Raw genomic sequence first — 20,412 nt, 5'->3', positions numbered from 1 at the left:
GCGCCCTAGAAGCGGCTCGGTTCCGAGGTACACCTCAGCGTACCTTTCTTGTACCTGGCATCGGTGCCTCTCGCATACGAAGAATCCACAGGTTGGACTTCGGAGGAACACATAACATGGTCTGGTCAAAGAAGAATTCGAAGTATAAATGCGTTCCTTACATTCACCGCTCTTTCGACCACGGAAAGTCTGTCATCCAACGCCTATTGCGAGGTCGTCTAGAACACAGCAGACTTCCTTCGAGCACTTGATCACATGCAGCACTGATTATGCCGGGATGCGCTCTGTCGCACTATATGAAGGCTCATAATTGGCAGCATCGCCTATATGGTTGCACGACGCCTTCAGCATGCGCACCAGCGGGGTGTGCTGGTTCTCTGCTGGGTCTGTTGGAAGGACTGCGAACGCCATGGCCTTCGATCAGACCCTGGGTGGCCCATCGGGGGTAGAGCGACCGATCTTGCATAAGAAGTAGGCGCCTAGGCTGCTTCGAGAGAGCATGGCCAGATGGCGCCCACTCACAGCCGCAGCTTTCGCATTGCCCTTTTGTTGACCTGCCCACCAGATTGTGATCCGGAGGTTGCGATCTAGCGGTCGTGCGTGAACCGTATTCGGCATGCCAATTCATGGCACTCAAAGGAGTCTGCCATGAATCACAATGCGCCGGCAATTCACCACATAGAATCCGAAGCTGGGCAGAGGTCACTGATCAACAGGAGGGACCGTACCTGCAGCCGAAATCCTATTAGTAGCCCTCGTGCCTGCTAAGCTCGATCTCAGGCGGAGCCACCATCGTGCCTGTACCTGTACCTTATTAATTGCGCCACAGTGGCTCCTTTGACCCTCGCCCGCGCCTTACCTAAAAGTTGCCCTGAGCTAAAATTACAAGATGGTTCGCCATACCTGCCTGCGATGCAGACGTTCACTTTAGATCGCGTGGTTAGTCGACATCCAGTTGTGCTGTGAACATGGTACACATCGTGGCAAAGCGCCTTGCCCACAGTCAGCTACACGGCACCTGGCGGTATGTGGCAGCATCTTACGTGGTTGGACGTGAGGACACGCGTCTACGCCTGAACTTCTAGACACCTGCCACAAAAGGCATCTTGGCGCCAAGCGACATTCGACGTCGATCGTGGTTGACTGAATGCAGGTGTGAATGTCCCTAAAGCCCGCAATACCTAGGTAAACATGTCTGACTACACAGGGACACATTCGAAGATCATCGCATAACCCGGCAACAGCGCAATCTGTCTGGCTCCTGGTCACGAAGCTTCATGATCCATCAGCGGTGAACGGTCAGTGGATGAAGGAGGTTCTGCACCAGCAGCGTGCCATCTTATGAGCCGGGAGGCCAGACGCGATGGCCACAGCAGATCAAGAGGGATCTACGTCGTCGTATATCGACATTGATGCCCTCACCGCAGCCAACTTCTCGCCACACGAGCATGCTGCAGCCCTGGTACAACGCACCAACAATGCCTCAGACGCGAATGTGGATCTTAGCACAGCCTTGTCTCGAGTCTTGTTCGATGTACAAGAAATTGACTCTCACATACACACGCTGACGTCACGGTCTGCCATAGACATTTTGGACTACACCAAGACGCAGAATGAGGCTGCTCAAAGGATCCTCACTCGCGTAGAAGACGAGAGACAGCGCTTGAATGCCAGGTTTGCTCGCCTTGAGAAGGAAGTCGCGGAGCGGTACGATAGAGCTGTGGAAGCTAAGATCAGTGCGTCACGAAGTTGGGAGGTTCTTCGACTAGGACGGCTTGTGCAGAGAATCGTCAATGTAGCACGCCAGTTCGAGACGGCTCTGTCAGACTCGGGTCTTGGAAGCTCGAGGGCTGGCAAAGAGGATCATAGGGCGCTTCTGCGGGCATGTACCATACTTCTATCCTTCAAGGAGCTAATAGGCGGACCGGATGGCGTCGACCTCAGCCGCATCAATTTGGTGCGAAGTCTTCGAGGACGAGTGTTCGAAGACGGTGAGGCGCGCCTACTAGACTACGCCAGGCGAACAGTCCGCGAATTCTCCGTCAGCAGCCTCATCGGCCCATCGGCTGCCAGCACCACTTTCAAGGATGCTGAAGACAATCGTTCCCGTTTCACAAGCGCAGCGCATATGCTGTATGTGCTCAGTCCAGCACCGAGAATAGATGGCAAGGCAATGCGAAAAGCGGACTTCGAACCTGAATACCTCCTCCGAGCATTACAGAGCTATCTACAGTCCGCGATAACTTCGAGCTCGGCAGCGATTGGCCGTGCGCTGGCTCAGCTTCCGACTTTAGAGAAGACGACTATCGAGGTCAGCGCACGATGTCAGAACATTGTTGCTTTAGAGGCACTATTGCAGAGTATCCAGGCTCCGGAGCATCCCTTGCTTCAGAAGGAGCTGGAGCAGAAAGAGCAGGCAGCTGAAGATGATGATGAGGACCACCTCAGCTTCGAAGACGGACGAGAAGGAAGCGACAATCTTCTGACGCCACTCCTGACCTCCTTAGACACAGCATCTCTTCCATCGTATTTCTGGCGATCGCTAGCAGCATCTCTCGGGACACGAGTACAGGAAATTCTGAACCGAGGAGGAATCTCGGCGCGGACACTGCGAAGTCAAAGGGATACTGTCAGGTCCGAGATCCGGGAATGCGTCTTGCGAGGATCAAAGATGCCGGCGAGCGTTCTTGGTGGGACGGGTAGCCAAGAGTCCATCGTCGGGAATTGGGAGCGCGAGGCTGCTGTCATGGTGGGTGCTGTCATGGGGCCCTTGGACGGTGATGGACGATACAGTCAGTGAGTCCGGGCTGTTCGAAAGTTGAGAATTGGAATTCGATGGTTCGATGGAGAATGACATCTATCAACACCGCCGCTCCGACCCCTTCATCTTGTGGCATTTTGTACAATTTTCCCCGGGTGACGAGCCCTAAAACCAGCCGCCTCTCTTCTCTTTCGCCTTTGCTATTGCCTTGGCATCTTCCTCTTGTATTGCGGCTATTGTTTGATCTCGTTTCCAATCTACCACTCGCTTCTCCTTGAAGTATTTGATCTAATTGCCTGAAGTTAGCTCTGGGTTCCCGCATCACACTCGAATCAGACGAGCGCGCACTAAAGGGACCTACCCAACTCCGCGCGCAATCCCGCTCATATGCTGTCACCTCCTCGGGACAGCTCTGCCGCGCCTTCTCATCGTCTTTGACTGCATCCAGGATATCGTGCTTGTCTAGGCACTTAAAGAAGATGTCTCGTGACTCGTAGCACACTTCCCGCTTTGTTCTGTCGGGCGCTATGTAGCCGCCGTCGTTTGATCGAGGTGGGCCTTTGGGATTTGCGGAGGAGGTGGTGGATGGGCCGCCGGTGAGCCAGTCGGGAAGACCGTATGCCATTTTACTGAGATTTGAGGAGGGCGCAGAGCGAGGGAAGACGCACAAAACAGAGGATGCGAGTGTATCTACCGGCTGCCTATGGCTTTTGTTGGAGTGTTCCGCGGGCGCTGGTCAGAGTCGTAGTGAGGTAGGTGGTGGTTGTAGGAAATTTAGTTTCACTCGCGGTCGTCTACGCCATCATCGGTTTCTCCAACTCCATGTTCAACCACCTGCATCAGGCAACTTGTTCGAACGGTACCTTACCTTCAACCACGCCACTACATCACAACACGAATCGACATTGTACTCTTCCGCGTCGCGCACCCTCAGTGAGATATTCAGGATCCTAAGTGCCACATAACGATCCACAATCACGGTAGCGAAACCCTACGAGGTCTCCCTTGCTGACTGGCGTCCACCTGCGACTCGAATTGGGCCAGATCAGATCAGATCAGATCAGTAGAAGTCGCCTTCATGCAGCGGAGCTATCGGTAGTACGCGAAGATGCCGCCACGGCGCAGACGGCCGCCGCGCCCTGGCGCTCTAGCAGACCTTCCACCGTTGCGAATCGCAAAAGCAATAGTTCTGATACAGTTGTCATATGTGAGTGCTACAGATCAGGCATCAATGCAGGCCCTGTCGGCCAGGCGGCATGATGACGGACTTCTGAAGGTCGAAGCGTGTAGCTGACACGAATATCTCCAGTACGCTACGGCCCTAATACTCATCCTATTCACGACCCTAACTCTCGGTCAATCTTTCAACATATCCCTCCTCCTTGACTGGCGGCGGATTCGAGGCGATACCACTCTTGGCTGGGTTGTTGGCTTCTGCTTCGTTCTGACTGGCTTCATCACGTATGGATCATGTTCCCGTCCCTTGTCGGCTTCCACGACTAACAACATGGACCTCAACAGCGTTATACCAACTCTCCTTCTGACACGCCAGCTACCTTCATCATTGATCCCTGACTTTTCTTTGACGCTTCACTTCTTCCACCTTCTGACGACATCGTTCTACACCCGAACCATTCCAACCAACCTGTTGTGGTGGACTCTGCAGGCTGCAAGTGTTGGACTGATGGTCCTTTGTGGTATTTGGGCGGTACGGTGGCGTGAAGTGCAGAACCTGAGGGCTTTTGGCGCGAAGGCGAACAAGGCTGTGGCTCGAGCGGACGGCGGTGGTGGCGATGGAGACATCGAGATGCAGGAGAGGGAAGGGTTGATGGGTCAGAGAGCAGACGAGAGTGTATGAGTATCAGACTTCTGGACCGCCCATGGAGTGGGCTGCGATACCATATTGCAAGTGTAGCGTTCAAGCGAAATGATTGATTTGATTGAATCGAGTTCCAGGATTGGAAGACTGATGGCAGCACGCTGGCGCGAGAAGAAGTCACCGAAGCACCTTTGTCCATCAGAAATTCTGCGAAGCGAGGCAAGGGCATCCGCAGCAACATCGCATCAATATCATCTCTTCGAATGTATCCTCGGCAACTGCTCAAGAAGCTCGCCGCATCAACTAGCAGCGACTGCTACTTTGGCATGGCACAGCGTCATATGCATTCTATTATCATCCATGACTTGGAGAAGGGAAAAGGCGCAAGCACAAGTCGAGGACAAGCCAACTACTTATACCTTTCCATTGAGTGGAATCCCGGGGTAAACCGAAACGATCCTGGAGTGACTGGTCAGACGGTCGGCAGTCACTGTTCTTTGCATTACTAATGGCCATTTGCTGCCTGCTGTATTCACTCAAATGTGCCTTCGGCGACGGAGTTGTGAGGACGAGGCTGATGCGATGCAGAAGTAGGAGTGAAGCGCGGCGGCCGTCTTCATAGCCGGAGCCGGTCGACAATCAACGCCACAGGCAAGGAAGCAGCGATGGCTCTCACAAGACCGGGCGACAAATGCAAAACTTCGCTACGCCTGCCCCGTCCCAAATCTGGCGCCCCCAGGATTCCCCTCTGTCAATAGCGGGGCCGCACGTTCATTTTCGTTTGCAGATGATTTGAAGTTCGGGGCAGCAAAAGCGCAGTGTGTAAAGCAAGAAGTTGTTTTTCAAACGCCAGGATGGACGAACAGAAGCTGAATCAGGAAGTTTTACTTTCCTATTCGGGAACACGTTCTCAACTGCGACTGCCTGCAAGCGAAGTTTCTGGACTTGGTATGGTGTTACACGGATTGCACACTCGTCGGACGGAAGCAGGTACCCTGGAGATTTGGAAAGGAACTTCAGCTCTCGTCTCGTCCAGCTCCTGAGACTTCGCACATCCTAATGACCTTGCGCAGCACGTCACGGGGCTGTAGCAGCAAGGGGCACATGAGGCGGAGAAGCAGATCTGTTCCATCTGAATATGTGAGCTATTTGACAGCGTCCACACGTTGAAGGAGTCATTAGATGGGCGAGTTCTCACGTATCAGTCTACGGCCAGGATGGTAGTACTGGTTGCCGAGTACAACAGAACCACGGGGATGTGTCAGACACGTGTAGCTCTGGTCTCAAAGTGACAGAAGAACACCCTCAGAGATTCGAGATTTGCCGAACTGCGCAATAATAACGACCTCGAAAAGGGGTACCCGGAGGCGAGTCACATCTCAGGTCACGGCAACCTTGGAAGAGTGACTCGCCAGTGCTGCAGGCTGCCGATGGCTCTTTGTTCTTCGAGCGGAAGTTAGCAAATGGAAGCAACCGTGGCAGGCGCAGGATCGAGTGTGGACTCGCGACTTCTTCATATTGGTATATCATGCCTACCGAGTGAGCACCTCTCTTCTATCGTCGTTGCGCTTGACTTCACTTCTCTTCACTTCGTTTGTCGATTCTTCGCAGCCACGTGACTCTAGTCACTTTCGAACGTTCAGGGCAGCCGACTCTCTTCTCGCCTCATATTCTTTCGAAACCACTCGCGAATCGTCTTCAGTGTCAATACCCTAGCCGTGCGTCGTCTTCGATCCATACTTTCGGGACTGGAATCATGGTGAGTGGCCATCCGCACGAAACGCCATCCTGCTCACTAGCAATCCAGCTCTTCTCCATGGTCCTGGTCCTTCTGGGCTGCCTTCGCTTGGCAACGGCCGTTGCACTCCCGACGAATGCCTACTACGAAGTCGCAAGAGCTCCCGAGCCGACAGAACCTCCTCCAGCACCGACCGGTCCGATTTGTACGCTTGTCGATGGTGGCCCGAATGGGGGAACATTCTGTAACATCTACACTGGCGATGGGCCCCCACTGACAGATACGAATTGGGTCTCAACTGGTGCGTCGGAATTGAAGCTTACGCGATACATCAGCTAATTCGCGTAGTAACTCCTTCATGGCTGGCTTCTAAGATATCGGCTACGGCAACAAGTCAGCCTGCTCCCACGCCCACATCGCCCGATTGTGGAATGATTGGCGCGTTCGAGATTTCGGTATGTACGGCAATCCGACGGTCGACGCTGCTTACCCCGATGTGTAGTTCGACGACCCACCGGCGGGATCTCCAGAGACCCTACTTACATGGGGCAGATCCTGGACACGAGGCCCACCTCCCGATCAACCATATCTCCCAGTCTCCGGCAATACCCTGGCTCATTCTGCCTCAGGGGCTAACGCTTCTTCTGGTCAGCTTACTCCACACGAAGTTCCCAGCAACGGCTTTGGCGCAGGCACTCGCAATGACCTCCCGGCCTACTGGTTCAATATCACGGCTGCATACGTCCAAAGTGACTTCTCCCGCGCTGCGGAGGGACAGACGTGTACCTTTTATGCCAGCCCATGGAAGCATGACTTTGGCACAAACGACGACGTTGTTCAAGGCGCGTCGAAGAGCTGGACGGAGACGAAATGCACTACGCCACCGTGCCACTGTGAGTCTTCTGTTCCTGAGATAACGCCATCAGTGTCTGTGCTTTCGTCAACAAGCCGCTAACAATGACCCAGTGAACAAGATCGGCGACTTTGGCCCCGAGTTTGAAGGCCTATCCGCCATCAGCTTCTACGCAGTCATCGGAGGAGTGACTGTGGACTTCTACATGGACACATTACAGATGGGGTGGTTCGATAATACCTGCGATGCTGGACGGGCTCGGTCTAGCGGTGGTCCGCCGCCCTAAGATCCGAAAAGTCTGCCGTAGCCTGCTCGGCATGGATGGATGTCTGGGGTGCTCTCTGCTGCTGTACTGCATGTGGTAGCCGGGACGGAGCGAACACATTGCCGGTAGCTTGCTGGTTTGGCATTGCACATTGCATTCATAGGCAGTATTCTTTATCAGGTAGTCTAGCAGAGCTTTTATTGCACGACGTCGTGGTTGCAGAACCGGTAGAGCATCTGTCTGAACAAGCTGAAGCAGGTTGAAGCACTCGCAATCGTGCCTACAGATAGCATACCGGTCCCGAGCAGGTTCGACTGTCAACCGGTCTCCCATAGCTTGGTGTCATCCGGTTCCAACTGACTCCATTGGTCAACCGGTCTCAATCCGAGCTCGTCATCCGGCCACGGCTAAGTCCCACAGTACGGGAGCCCCGTCTATTTATCAAGGCACACAGACAGGGAGACCGCACCCTGCCATGCAGAGACTTTCACTACACTCTAACTACAGCGATGCGTGCTAGAAACTCGTTGCTGGGACGAAAAGGATGTCGACGATGCCATCGAGGCCGGCATGTACCTGTCACTCTGACGGGCTGTCCTGGGCATACATATATTCAATCTCACAAGACGCCTTCACGAATACCGTTGTTTTCACTCATAGCTATCGACCCTGAAGGTACCGCAATGCGCATCCATCAAGTCAAGCTAGGGCAGCTATGGATGTTAGAGTAGCTACGCTTGATTGGCATCCACTCGGCCAACACTACCGCCGCTCATCAGACCATGAGAGTCTCGCTCCTGGAGAATCTGTCTGTTCTGATCATTAATATCAAGGGCGGCTTCCCAGCCCAGCCGTGGCTGCGACACGATGATCGGGATATTCGAGGCGTGTCGGCTATTCTGGTCATGAGATGATATGTTTAAGCCGAGGACACTATTCGAGGCTGCGGACAAGGTGGACCCAAGACCATACGAGCCATGAGACTGGATCTCCGAACACCACGTATGTTTGCTGTAGAATCGCGTCCTCGACAATAGTTCGGATTATGCGCCCTGTCCAATCGTCGGCGCATGCTGCGGACATCGCAGTTTGGTGTGAGCCATACAACTTGTCGTAGTTTGCGACTATGCAGTCGATGACCTTAGCCGCATAATCTTTAAACTCGTCGTGATGTTTGTGCTCTCGGCTCGTCATCGGTGAGGGGACAGGCTTCCGCGCGCCATTTTGATATGTCTTGCACATCTCAAGAACGTCTGCATGCGTGATTGGATTATCCTCTGGACCTTTGGGTCCTAAAGCATATGAGTTCCGAAGCTCGATCGGAGCCATGGCGTAGATGAAGAAGCCTGCGGGAAGTATTGCACTGCTCAGCTGGGTGTGATTCAGATGCAAAGAATGTGTGCCTGACGAGAACGAAAGCCGGCCGCTCTCACTTGGATGGTCGTCGATGTAGCAGAGGTGCGATTCAGATGCAAAGAAGGTATGCCTGACGAGAACAAGCCGCCCGCTCTCACTGGGATGGTCGTCGATGTAGCAGAGGTGCGGAGTAGGACGAAGATGAGTGATTCTGGCCGGGTTGAGGCTTCCCTTTGAGATGAGGCTTTCCTATGAGGTGAGGCATGTTGGCAGGAGTAATGGCTTGTCGTGAGACTTAAGGAAGGTGCGGACACACCACCGCCCCAGTCTCTGAATCACCATGATGCAGTTGCAAGCTCGGCGGCGACTGTGCTAGATCCCGATCGTGGAGAGAAAGAATTATTGCTGTTTCTCGCGGTCTTGGTAGGCATAACCAGATCATTGCAACGAGCAAACGAATTCACTTGAGCCGCACAAAACGCAATATCTCTTCTCTCCCTCTGCAACCTATGACCACGATCTCAACCGACTGCAAGCACACCAGACCTCCCACCCACTGCATCACTCCTGTTCACGAGCCATCCTGCAAGCACCCACCATGGTTGTCAACATCGAACCTCAAGATGTACTCCGCGACGCTGTCACAGAGCAGTTGAAGACCAGTTTCAAAGACCTCTCTGAGTGCTTGAAGTTGCCACCAGACACGAGCCTCAATACAGCGCCAGCCGAAATAATTGAGATCAATCATGCTGTCGCGAATGGCTTAGCCTGCATCAAGAGTCTGGTGCGCGGTGGCAAGATCACAGCCGAAGATCTCAAGAGCGACACAGCGTTGGCCGCAAAAGTGCTCCTAGGTGTTAATAGCACACAGTCGTATATTGCCTCCGAGGTTGATCGTGGAGATACACAAACAGTCGCAAAGGCGCTTGCGCTGGCTATCAAGCTTGTCAGAGGAGTACGCGGCGCCATCCCAGCGGATGTTTTGGGTCAGTGTCCATCCTGACACTCTTAACAATGATTATTTACTGACCTCATCACAGCTAGTTTTCAAACTGCACAGAAGCGAGTTCGTGTTGTGAAGCATGTCAGTAGCTGAGCTTCTGTGGTGCCGCTTATTTTCATCTCAATGGCCTGTCGGAAGACCTATGCTTAAGCTTATATCTCCACAATTATCTCGAGACCTGTGATACTGACACTGCTCTGCTGCCTGATGGCCTGTTCGATGGCCCCCTTGTCGGCCTTCGGAAAGTGTATCATGCAATGGAGTTGAGCAAGCTACGCCGTCGGCAAGTCGATGGCATCCTGCGACTATCCAACAACAAGATTCAGACAGATGTGGCACCATGTTAGGCGCGCAGGGCGCAGTGTTCCGTCATCGATGGACTCGAGTCTGTATTGCAAGCGCAAGAGTGCGTTTATGGCCATGGTATTCATCAGCTGCGGAAGATGGACTGCACCAGAGAACCAGCATTGGGGAGTGGCTCGAGGAAGGCTGGTCCTTTTGCTGTGAGTGGCCAGCCCGATACATGGATCCTTGGACAAAGGGTCACGACAATGTCAATGGGCGGCCAAGCTTGGGGAGAAGTTCCGTGCTCAAAAGATAAACGTCGCACCTGATGTGTTCGTGATACTTGCAGGCCTGGGCGTCCTTGCTGGGAAGGCGCAATTACTACAGAAAACACTGCCGTGGACTTCCGCCGCGCCAATCAAGTTCCCATGAAGACTCGAGTCAAGCTGAGGTGTTGCGGGAACTGTTGCTTGAGGCTTCGAAGACCTGTTGAGCAGGAGAAAGACGGCTTCGGACTTATTCGAGAATCCAGAGTTCGGATTGGAACGTTATAAAACTTTGGACATCCTCTATCAATTTTCCATGCAGTATACATTCCGTACTCAGACGGCGGTCGTAAAGATTCTTCTGCTTTCAACATCGCAGCCAACACAACCCTTGACATCTTCGGCGCGTCACTCAGCGATCTCTTCCACGAAGCATCAGTCTTCCTAGTCCCTTTTCATCGAAGACGACCCGGTTGTCGGCCAGGTTGTCGTTGACTGCGGGGGAACTCGACGCAAGAGTTCGGCGCAAGGCTTCTATATCATTACTGACACGATACTCCAAGAAATGCTCCGGGGAATCTGTGATATTGACTGTGACTGACTGGGCATTGTCAGATTGTTGTAGCGTGTTAGGTACTGCAGGAGGGATATGATGACATAAAAAGCACTGTCCAACCATTTTGGTATCCCCGAGTCAGTGACACCATAAATGCTGGCACTGTACACACCTTCTCCTTCAAGTCATTCTGTTGCCCGATCACATGCTTTGTTGTACTCTAGTGTCGACATTCTAGTATCCTCGGTGGCCAGATCATCATATCCAGTTTGATTGCGAAACGTGTTCACAATGAACAGCGAGCAGACAGCGGCACAGAAATCTCCCACCATGAGTCGGACAGCGAGATTCAGACATTGAGCCACAATCCATTTTGACTTGCAGATGTATTCATTGGCCATGATGTTCCCGAGTCAGTTGAAGAGCTTCTTGAGATCGAAGGCGTCGAAATCTTCGATTGGCCAGCTGGTTTGGCACAATGACAGCGCCGGATTCTTGTGCTCGTTTTCAGGGTCCTGCATGAACCATGGTAAGCCATGTGCACGCTCACAGACGTCGATATGGCGAAGAGAGTGAAACTTGTGTTGAACAGTCTGATTGAGGGGCGGCGTAGCTGGTGCGGTCTCGATCTCTCCTGGCCATTATGGCGATCATCGATGCAGAGCAACCGTAGTAGGGCTTGTGATAATCTTGAGAGACACTCCAATATGCTAGATGCTGTAAGACATGCTCTCAGCGCATCGGCGTCGGTGATGATGGATATCTGCATCAAAGCCCACAGTATCGATTTGTGCAATGAATTGAAGAGCGCAAGGGCGAATTCCAATACTGGGTACCTGGTATGTTGCGAGCTCAGTGCCCTTGCCAAAGTCGGGTTGTTATTGTTATGGGCCAGAGTATTTAAGCTCCTAGCGCATTCATCCAAGTTGTCTATACCATAAACACGGTAAAGCGGGCCATGAATGAGATAGTACTCAACGTAACCGAGGAATCATCGATTAGCTGCTGGCTGACCCGTCACAGAAGAGCACGCATGACGGGGACGAGTGCCGGTGAAGGAGACTAACTAGGACGGAATGAAGATGAGACTGCAATCTGCTCTAGGTTCGGACCTCACAGAGAGCAGTGAGCGAGACAGGCGGGTGGCGCACTGGGATTAAAGCACGCCGAGGCTATGAATGTGAGCGGTCAACGCCACCCAGATATCCACGTTGCCAAAGTGAGGACGACTTGTGAGATTGACACCGTGGACCAGTAAGTGCTTAATGCGTGCATATCAGAATACTCGTCGGCCAACCCGTGGGTCATAGAGTCTAGCAGACGCCAAGCGACCCAGAAAGACCAAGGACCACACGAGGATTCGTCATCCGGTTTCGGGCTCGTTGGTTTACGGTATGGCATCAATGCGGGGTCTGCAACATCGAGTAGATCACGGATCGCCGGCCCTCCAAAACCTGACGCAAGTCCTGTAGGAATGTAGTCTCTGGGAGCATGCCACCCTAGAGCTATCCACTCCTCTGGTGCCGCAATGCCGAATCCGTCGTATACGCCAATGGAAATGTCATCGCCGTGGCGGCCAAGTCGGAAAGTGACGCACATGAAATGCTTGTTCGCAAGGACTACCGCGACCACGATTTTCGTATCGACAGTGATATTGGCGACGAACTGCCCTTCGGTCTGCTCGGCAGAGATAAATAGCATCACTTTGTCAGGGCTCTTCAATTGATTTCGGAAGGCTGTCGTAAGATGGTGTGCGATGAGACCAGAATACAGCTCGCCTACAGCGAATCGAGCAAGCGACTGACGTAGACCGTTGTTGATGGCATTGGGGTGATATCGGCTGATGCACGATATTAATTCCAGCAGCATGGTTTCGTTTAGGTCGTCGAGGCCACGGACTGGGTCTGGGACACTAGCAGAGCGCATATCATTGACCACTGATCGCCAGCTGGGCAAACCCCAAGTGGCGACATCGTGGTGGGCAAAGAACACGGCAGTCATGGTATTGAAAAGCGACAGCCGCTTCGAAGACCCAGCTTTAATCGCTGGGCCGATGACGGCGTCTCCATGAACTGCAGCGGAAGTGACAGCTTTGCCTTCTCCAAGATCGGGCTTTGCTACAGTCTCGAGTTGACCCAATGCCTGAGATAGCAGTGATGTGTCCGTACGCGCAGGTCGGAGTGGCGCCGAAGGTTTGATTCCTGGTCCGGGGCCCTTTTCGTATCGACATACAAGTCCTCGCTGCTGGCACCGAGAGCAGGGCCTTTCACAGTCGCAGATGGATGTCTGAGGATACCTTCCCTCTACACTTCGACATGGAATACTGCGTACCGGTCTTAGGGAGTTCTGCTTGTATTCACATACGCGCCCCAAAGTTCGACACCGAGAGCAGGGCTGTCCGCGGTCGCAGCCCGAGACTTTTACACGTCTTCCTGTCGAGCTTCTTCAATCTATCTCCTGACACGAGGTACACCGGCGGAATTTATTCAAGTCTCTCCGGTCGGTAGTAGTGGCTGGCTCCAGAGACTTCGACAGAGCCTCGGCAGCTGGATGTGGTGACAGCGGTAGAACAGCGGTGGCCTGCACCTTCGTTGGATGAAGGAGAGTTTGTTGCCCAGCAGTAGTTGAGGGGCCTTGGAGCGCGGGAAGTAAACTTGTCGTTGACTTTGAGGGTCCTTCGGCAACTGGAGGTAGTGACGCTTCAGTGGATAAAGGGGTGCTGGTTACTCAACAGTAGAAGCTGACCTCGTTGAATGGCCTTGGAGCACAGAAAGTAAAGTTGTCGTCAACTTTGAGGGTCCTTTGAGGGTAGAAAGCAGTGATGGTGGAGCAGTGCTGGCCTGCACGTTTGCTGGGTGTCCAGCGGTAGAAGTCGACGTCGTTGGTGACAGAGACAACTCAGCAGTAGATGTCAACGTTTGAAGAGCTGTCGAAGTTGCAGATATTGGTGACCATGCAGGACGTTTGGGAGAATCTGGCCTGGCCGGGCGTGTCAGCGTTGAGTTGGTGTGTGGTGGTGTACGTGGCACGAGTATTATGCTTTCTCCTTTGGTGTGCTTTGGACTGTCATTGAGTTGTCCCAGTTTGGTCAATGAAGGCTTCTGCTCGGCGTGTGCAGACGTGGACGTCGGCGTAGGGCTGGCGTTGTTATGCTTGGGTTTGTGCTTGTTGGCATTGTTACCTCGTCGGCGGTTCTTGCCTACTCCGTACTTTGAGGCGTGGCTTGGGTTTTGGGGTTGGAATGGAAGTGTGGATGGAAGTAGTCAACAGAAATGTCGTCTCCATTGATATGCACCGTCTTGTATGGCTGTGATGATGGGCGTTGGTGGTCTGCCGGACTGGTGCGGAGTCTCGATGACATGACAACAGCTTGAGATCGACTATTGAGGTTCGTTGCTTGAAGAGAATGGTGAAGGAATGATGATCGAAAATCTCCTGAAGAGAGGCTCAAGGCGAAGGAGGTTCACAGTCGGGAGACTTCAAGCTTTGTGGCAGTCACGACCGTGTATCTGCCACTGGGAAGGTGCCGGGTGGAGGGCCAGTTCTTTAAGATGGTGAGAGCACCTCGTAGGACCTAACCCACCTTCCTTTAAGCGAGCTTGCTGTTGACAATTGCAATGACGAGCTGTTGAACACTTATCTTGGTAGTGAAGCGAGAAAGTGCACAACATCGTCGGCGCTCGATTTGAGCAGCAGGACCGCATCGACTTGCATCTTCGGCACGAGTCACAAGACTGATGCACCAGTTGATCCTCCCTCTTTCTTCATAAAATTAATGTATCAGCTGCCTCATCGAGCGATTGATATCGTTGGCTGTCATTGCAGGTCCAGATTAAACGCTCCATGGGATGCGCAGAATACCGCAGCTATGCTCGAATCCCTAGGTGTCGTCATAATGCCTGGGACAAACGGACCCATATATCATGTCGAATAGAGGACACGAAGTCTGCTTGTGATAGACTCGGAAGGTGACCCAAGGGGGCCAGCGAGTGTGGACTTACGATACATTGTCGAGGTCTGTTCTCGCAAACATCCGAAACGCCACGCGTTGACCGGAGTCCACGCGAGACCCTGCCGCATAGCTGTTTAAGTCAACCGGCCTGAGGTCCTATGATGCACTTTAACCTGCCGAAACATGGGCCTGAGAACGAGATGTTCCTATCCCGAACGTCTACCTTGCTCCGTAAACTGTGTGTTTGAAGGATGTGAATGCTTTTTGTGCTTGTAATGTCTTGTTCTATCGACAGGGAGAGTGCTGTCTACCCTCTAGCGCCTTGTTCGTCTGCTTTTCGTCTGTTCATCAGACGAAGAGAGTTTGGTCATCAGCCTCGTCATTGTCATCGTACAACATCGATAAGGCAGTAAGAAGGAGAAACGCAGCAGGCAAAGTGCAGCGAAGGATTGGCGCTCCCAAGCTGCACAAGAGCAGACGAGCCGGACTCGGGAATGTGGACCTGACCCTGCATCGTGCAGGCAAGCTGATCCATGATCCATATATCTGCTGCCCGCTCGTCTACTCGTTGCTCGTTTGACGAGTCAGATTGTGGGTCTCAGTTGTCGACGATACGAGAACCCACTGTGAAGCGCTTTGAGGCTTGCTGAACCCAATACAGCAAATGCGATGACGACGCTCGAAATCGGACGGACGGCAGCACTTACTTCCTCACGAGCAATGAATGCCCGCCCATGTCCTCCGGCTTCTCCAAACCCATGCAGTCCAGCACCGTGGGCGCTACATCACCCAACACGCCGTCTGTTTTCTTCAGACTCCATCCTTCAGGTGCATTCGCCATGACGAACGGCACTTTGTTGGTAGTATGGCTTGTCTTCGGATTGCCCTCTTCGTCCAACATTTCCTCGGCGTTGCCGTGGTCGGCTGTGACGAAGAGCACGTACCCTTCCTTCTTGCATGTCTCGTATACGGAGCCAATGGCCTTGTCTGTTGCAGTCACACCCTCGATCGCGGCCTTGTACACGCCTGTGTGGCCTACCATGTCCGGTGGAGCAAAGTTGTTCATCAGGAACTCGTATCTGTTGTCAGATATGCGCTCGGAGAGTTTGTCCGCGACCTTTTGGGCAGACATGGGCGGCTCGAGGTCGTACGTGGCGACTTTAGGGGAAGGAATCAGCTCGCGGTCTTCGTCCTTGAACTGCTTCTCGACGCCGCCATTGAAGAAGAATGTCACGTGCGCATATTTCTCGGTCTCGGCGATGTGGCACTGCTTGACTCCCTGTTTCGAAAGCCACTCAGCAAGGACGTTGCCCATACGCTGAGGCTCGAAGGCGATCTTGAAGGGATAATCGGTCTTGTACTGAGTCATGGTGACGACTTCGATGTTTTTGGGGTAAGGGTAGTCGGAGACAGGGGAGCGGTCGTAGTCACCCAGGAGTTGGGTAATCTCGCGGACGCGGTCGCTGCGGTAGTTGAAGAAGAAGAGAGTGTCATCGTCCTGAACACGGCGCTCTTTGCCGCCAATGATGATGGGCTTGAGGAACTCGTCGGTCTCGCCCTTTTCATATCGCTGCTTGATGGTGGCGAGCGGATCGTCGCTGTCCTCGCCGGTACCTTTGACAAGCCCATCCATGCCGACGGTAACGCGCTCCCATCGCTTATCGCGATCCATGATGTAGTAGCGGCCAACAACGGTAGCAACCTCACCGATACCGATCTCTTTCGTTTTGGCGAGGAGTTGCTCCATGTATTTAGCGGACGACTTGGGGTCGACATCGCGGCCATCACCGAAGAAGTGAATGAACACCTTGGGAACCTTCATCTCCTTGGCTACCTCGAGGAGGGCATATAGGTGTTCGTTCTTGCTGTGCACACCTCCGTCGCTGATCAGACCCAACAGGTGTAGTCTACCGTTGCCGTCGACCGCCCGCTGGAAAGCATTGGTGACTGTCTTGTTCTTGTTCATTTCTCCGTTCTTGACTGTCTGATCTATGCGCACGACGTCTTGCCATACTACTCTGCCCGCACCGATGTTCAAATGGCCGACTTCAGAGTTGCCCATGAGACCTTCGGGCAGACCAACGGCGAGGGAGGACGCTTCGAGCTCGGTATAGCCTTGGGCGGTGTCTGATCCATCTTTGGCGAAACCACTCATTACAGGAGTCTCTGCTGCAGCTATAGCGTCGCCATCTGGAGGGGAGTGCTCCGATGGTACACCCCAGCCGTCGATCACGATGAGCACGGCTTTTTGGTCGATTTTGACCATTTTGGCGGGTTTGGTGTGAGTATGCTGTCTGTCCTGTGGTTTGCAGAGCTCGCGAGCTGTGAATGAGACCAGTACAGCAAAAGCAAGCACCTGCCAATAGTCCTGGGAATTTTTGTTGACAGGCGCGTGGGGGAAGTGAACTGAGCTCCTCCCACATTTGATGGATGTCCCGCTTGGAGGGGCAAGAGCGAACGACGTCAGTGGGAGATAGCATCCCAATATCCGGGCCACAATCTTTCTCATCAGGCACAGGCGATCTTGTGCTGATCAACTGCTGACTTGTCCCATAGCTGTGCTTCTCCCTACCAATAACCATTTGCGTCAGCGCAGAATGCCATTGACTAGAAATGGCTCGAGGCCGTCCATGACTCTCTGCAGGGCATGAAACACGAGATACTCGGAGTCTAGTGCTGGTTTCAGAAATTCTACAAGCCACGCGACGGGGAGGCACAGAAGTACACCTCTATATGGGGCGCCCTGTGGCGACTTGTGCTTCGACATCAAGCTGGCTGTCTGTCAAGGTAGGTGACCTCTTGAGCCGGGAAACGAGGTCCGCATCGAACTCGACTTAGCCAGATCTGTCCTTACGAAGTCTCGGGGCCATCTGATCCCCAGGTGTTAGGGAAGGGGACGAGGCTTCAGGCAGGGCGCCTAGGGGAGGACTGCCTGTCAGACCTGCCTCGCATTTTCCTCAGCACCCAATCTGCTAGCAGAGATCATAGAAGTTCAGATTACTCTATACAGCGGTTTCGACCAGATCGAGCGGATATGCTACTACACGTGACAAAGTTCGGGCAGTATGATGGTCTGTGGGTCGTATGCCTGTGAGGAGATCCACGAATGATGAACAGAACGCTACTCTTGACGACAAGCGCTTGTCTGGGGTTCCTCGCAAGGCAGCGTTGCGACTATCGCTCGCAACTTGCGACAAGTCTACGAATGCCTGTTCTGACTAAAAGCTTTGCTTACTCCCAAGGGATCAAGTACATGTATTTGACTGCTCTCTGTCGAGCCTTCCACAGTCGAACGCGCATCTCTCCATTGGATAGCTGTCGAGATGCCGTTCGAGCAGCCTCTGTCGCTGTATTTGCTACTGGGCTCTGTACCGGGGCTGCTTCTGGTAGTCCTGGCACGCCTTACACGAGAGAAGTACTCACATCTTCCATGGGTCAACTACAATGACGGAGAGTGGTTCGGGAGGCTCAGAGCACGATGGAGGACAGCTACAGATATCCATGGGGCATTGAGTTCGTCCTATGAACAGGTACCAGCTTTCCAATGAGTAATTGCGCGTCTCTGACGTTCGAAGTTCTCTAAAGCGTCAAAGGCCTGTGTGTTAAGCGATCTTGGAACCACAACAATTTTGCTGCCACAAGCTTCCGCAGATTGGGTCATCTCTCAGCCCGAGTCGGATATCATCCCTTCCGCAGTTGAGGAGATTTTACAGCCAGACCATGCCATGCTCGTTCCTGAAGTTATTCATAATCCTCTTCACCACACCACGATTTCGAGTAAGTCATTCTGTGGCTCGATCAGCTGAACCTGCTCACGCGGTCGTACTCTGTCATGGTCTTCCCCAGCTGTTTCTCGAGCCCTGGCCCTCGCCCTTCCAAACACTCCAGAGCCCTCGAGCATCCCAAGGGAGCGATAGAGTCACGATGTCCTCTTACCGCAAAACTGGTCGGGGCTTGCCCTAGAACACCCTCTGTCCCTCTGCGATGCCCAAATGCTACTACCTGGGTGGCAACATGGCACTGACGAAGCATACTAGCCACACTGACGCGAAGCACTCCGAACCTCATTCCTGTGATCTACGATGAGGTCGCTGTCAGTTCAGACGAGGATTGGGGCACCAACGCCAACTGGCACGAGGTCAATGTCTACAACGCTGTCCAACACATCATCGCGCGAGCCTCCAATCGAGTCTTCGTTGGGCAGGAGTTGTGCCGCAACGAAGAGATGTTGAAGGTCGCCCAGAGGTGGTCAGTGCTCTTCCCTATTTCCGGGATGATTCTCAGACAGATTCCGGAGCTCTTGCGGCCATTGGTAGCGCCGTTGATCACTTCACCCAATCACTGGTACGCGCGACGCTTCATCAAATACTTGAAGCCGGAGATTCTGCGACGGCAAAGTGCCACCGCTGCAGATTCGAAAGAGAAGCCAAACGACTTTATGCAGTGGACGATCGATGCTGCCGAGCGCTCTGATCTCGAAGCAGAGAGGTCTCCCAGAATCATCGCTCTGCGGATTTTGGCCACCATATTCGGCACGATACATACGAGCACCTTCATAACCTCCAACATCGTCCTCGATCTAGCGAGTTGCGACCCGGAAAACCTTTCAGAAATCAGACAGGAGATCAGGGACGCTCTGGTCAACAACGACAACAAGTGGGACAAATCTCTCGTGCAACGCCTTGTCAAGCTCGACAGCAGCATGCGAGAATCTGCTCGGCTCCGGACTTTCACTTTGACAAACGTCTTGCGCCGTGTGGTCAATCCCAAGGGGCTTGTGACACCAGATGGAGCCAAGCTGCCATACGGCGCACTCATCGGTCTCCCGACGATGGGCATTCACAACGACGAGGACATCTACAAGGACGCAGCCGTCTATAAGCCTTCCGATTCGTCCAGGAAGGGCAGTCAGTCGAGATCGATGCCTCTGACAGCATTGCACAGAATGAGAAGCCGACAGGCAAGTCCGGCAGCAATAATGCGGGTGGTCGCTCATTTGTGTCTGTGTCGCCGAAGTACCATCCGTTTGGACTGGGTCGCCATGCTTGTCCTGGTCGGTTCTTTGCATCTGCTGAGTTAAGGCTATTGCTGGCGTATTTGGTACTCAACTACGACATTGAGCATCAGCCTGAGCGGGTAGCACCGCAGTACGTGGGGACTGTGCTGTTGCCGCCGTCGAAGGCGACGGTCAGGGTGAGGCGGATTGCGAAGTAAGAGCGATGGAGAGACATAAGAGTTGGCCGCCACTGGAGTTCTCTTGTCTACTATTGCCGTCTAGCACATGTACGTAGGCCATCTCTGTACTTACGATCTGACTTATACTTCCTTGAGCCAGCTCTCACAGAGACCGCTTGATCCTCTTTGTTCCATAAGACTTGGCGCTCATTGCACCTCGGAGCTATTCCGCAGGATGACGAACCGTCTACCATCAGCGTCTGCGCCATCTCGACGACCAGGAAGAGAATGCTGTTGGATTCTGTCGAAGCGCCCTTTCGCTACTTGCTTACAAAGTGTGCCCAGGAATGCCCAGAAGTAGGGGCTGGAGCCTTGACGGTTGC

The 20,412-nt window shown here is 53.3% G+C and overlaps 8 protein-coding genes across 8 annotated transcripts; 4 read left to right on the top strand and 4 right to left on the bottom strand.

Moving 5' to 3' along the window:
* Positions 1 to 1,363: 1,363 nt before the first annotated feature.
* Positions 1,364 to 2,800, top strand: AB675_7887 (uncharacterized protein; the record flags this gene model as incomplete). The annotated part of the gene is made up of 1 exon (XM_018148289.1): positions 1,364 to 2,800. One exon carries the CDS (start codon positions 1,364 to 1,366, stop codon positions 2,798 to 2,800), a length of 1,437 nt encoding a protein of 478 aa, XP_018000982.1.
* Positions 2,801 to 2,926: 126 nt separating this feature from the next.
* AB675_7886 (Cytochrome c oxidase assembly factor 6) lies at positions 2,927 to 3,386 on the bottom strand (the record flags this gene model as incomplete). Its single annotated transcript, XM_018148288.1, has 2 exons — positions 2,927 to 3,049; positions 3,123 to 3,386. 2 exons carry the CDS (start codon positions 3,384 to 3,386, stop codon positions 2,927 to 2,929), a joined length of 387 nt encoding a protein of 128 aa, XP_018001318.1.
* A 483-nt stretch (positions 3,387 to 3,869) lies between these two features.
* On the top strand, positions 3,870 to 4,619 carry AB675_7885 (uncharacterized protein; the record flags this gene model as incomplete). Its single annotated transcript, XM_018148287.1, has 2 exons — positions 3,870 to 3,968; positions 4,071 to 4,619. The coding sequence occupies 2 exons, from the start codon at positions 3,870 to 3,872 to the stop codon at positions 4,617 to 4,619; spliced, it is 648 nt and encodes a 215-aa protein (XP_018001276.1).
* A 3,750-nt stretch (positions 4,620 to 8,369) lies between these two features.
* AB675_7883 (uncharacterized protein) lies at positions 8,370 to 8,765 on the bottom strand (the record flags this gene model as incomplete). The annotated part of the gene is made up of 1 exon (XM_018148286.1): positions 8,370 to 8,765. The coding sequence occupies one exon, from the start codon at positions 8,763 to 8,765 to the stop codon at positions 8,370 to 8,372; it is 396 nt and encodes a 131-aa protein (XP_018001176.1).
* A 625-nt stretch (positions 8,766 to 9,390) lies between these two features.
* Positions 9,391 to 9,888, top strand: AB675_7882 (uncharacterized protein; the record flags this gene model as incomplete). Its single annotated transcript, XM_018148285.1, has 2 exons — positions 9,391 to 9,778; positions 9,833 to 9,888. 2 exons carry the CDS (start codon positions 9,391 to 9,393, stop codon positions 9,886 to 9,888), a joined length of 444 nt encoding a protein of 147 aa, XP_018001126.1.
* Positions 9,889 to 12,090: 2,202 nt separating this feature from the next.
* On the bottom strand, positions 12,091 to 12,903 carry AB675_7881 (uncharacterized protein; the record flags this gene model as incomplete). The annotated part of the gene is made up of 1 exon (XM_018148284.1): positions 12,091 to 12,903. One exon carries the CDS (start codon positions 12,901 to 12,903, stop codon positions 12,091 to 12,093), a length of 813 nt encoding a protein of 270 aa, XP_018001086.1.
* Positions 12,904 to 15,557: 2,654 nt separating this feature from the next.
* On the bottom strand, positions 15,558 to 17,120 carry AB675_7880 (2,3-bisphosphoglycerate-independent phosphoglycerate mutase; the record flags this gene model as incomplete). The annotated part of the gene is made up of 1 exon (XM_018148283.1): positions 15,558 to 17,120. The coding sequence occupies one exon, from the start codon at positions 17,118 to 17,120 to the stop codon at positions 15,558 to 15,560; it is 1,563 nt and encodes a 520-aa protein (XP_018001029.1).
* A 1,658-nt stretch (positions 17,121 to 18,778) lies between these two features.
* On the top strand, positions 18,779 to 20,068 carry AB675_7879 (Ent-kaurene oxidase; the record flags this gene model as incomplete). Its single annotated transcript, XM_018148281.1, has 3 exons — positions 18,779 to 18,800; positions 18,892 to 19,727; positions 19,799 to 20,068. 3 exons carry the CDS (start codon positions 18,779 to 18,781, stop codon positions 20,066 to 20,068), a joined length of 1,128 nt encoding a protein of 375 aa, XP_018001219.1.
* Positions 20,069 to 20,412: the final 344 nt, after the last annotated feature.

This window comes from Cyphellophora attinorum, assembly GCF_001299255.1.
Source record: "Cyphellophora attinorum strain CBS 131958 chromosome Unknown Contig10, whole genome shotgun sequence".
Lineage (NCBI taxonomy): Eukaryota > Fungi > Ascomycota > Eurotiomycetes > Chaetothyriales > Cyphellophoraceae > Cyphellophora > Cyphellophora attinorum.
Note: the sequence above shows the minus strand (reverse complement) of the source record. Positions and strands in the feature narration are given on the sequence as shown.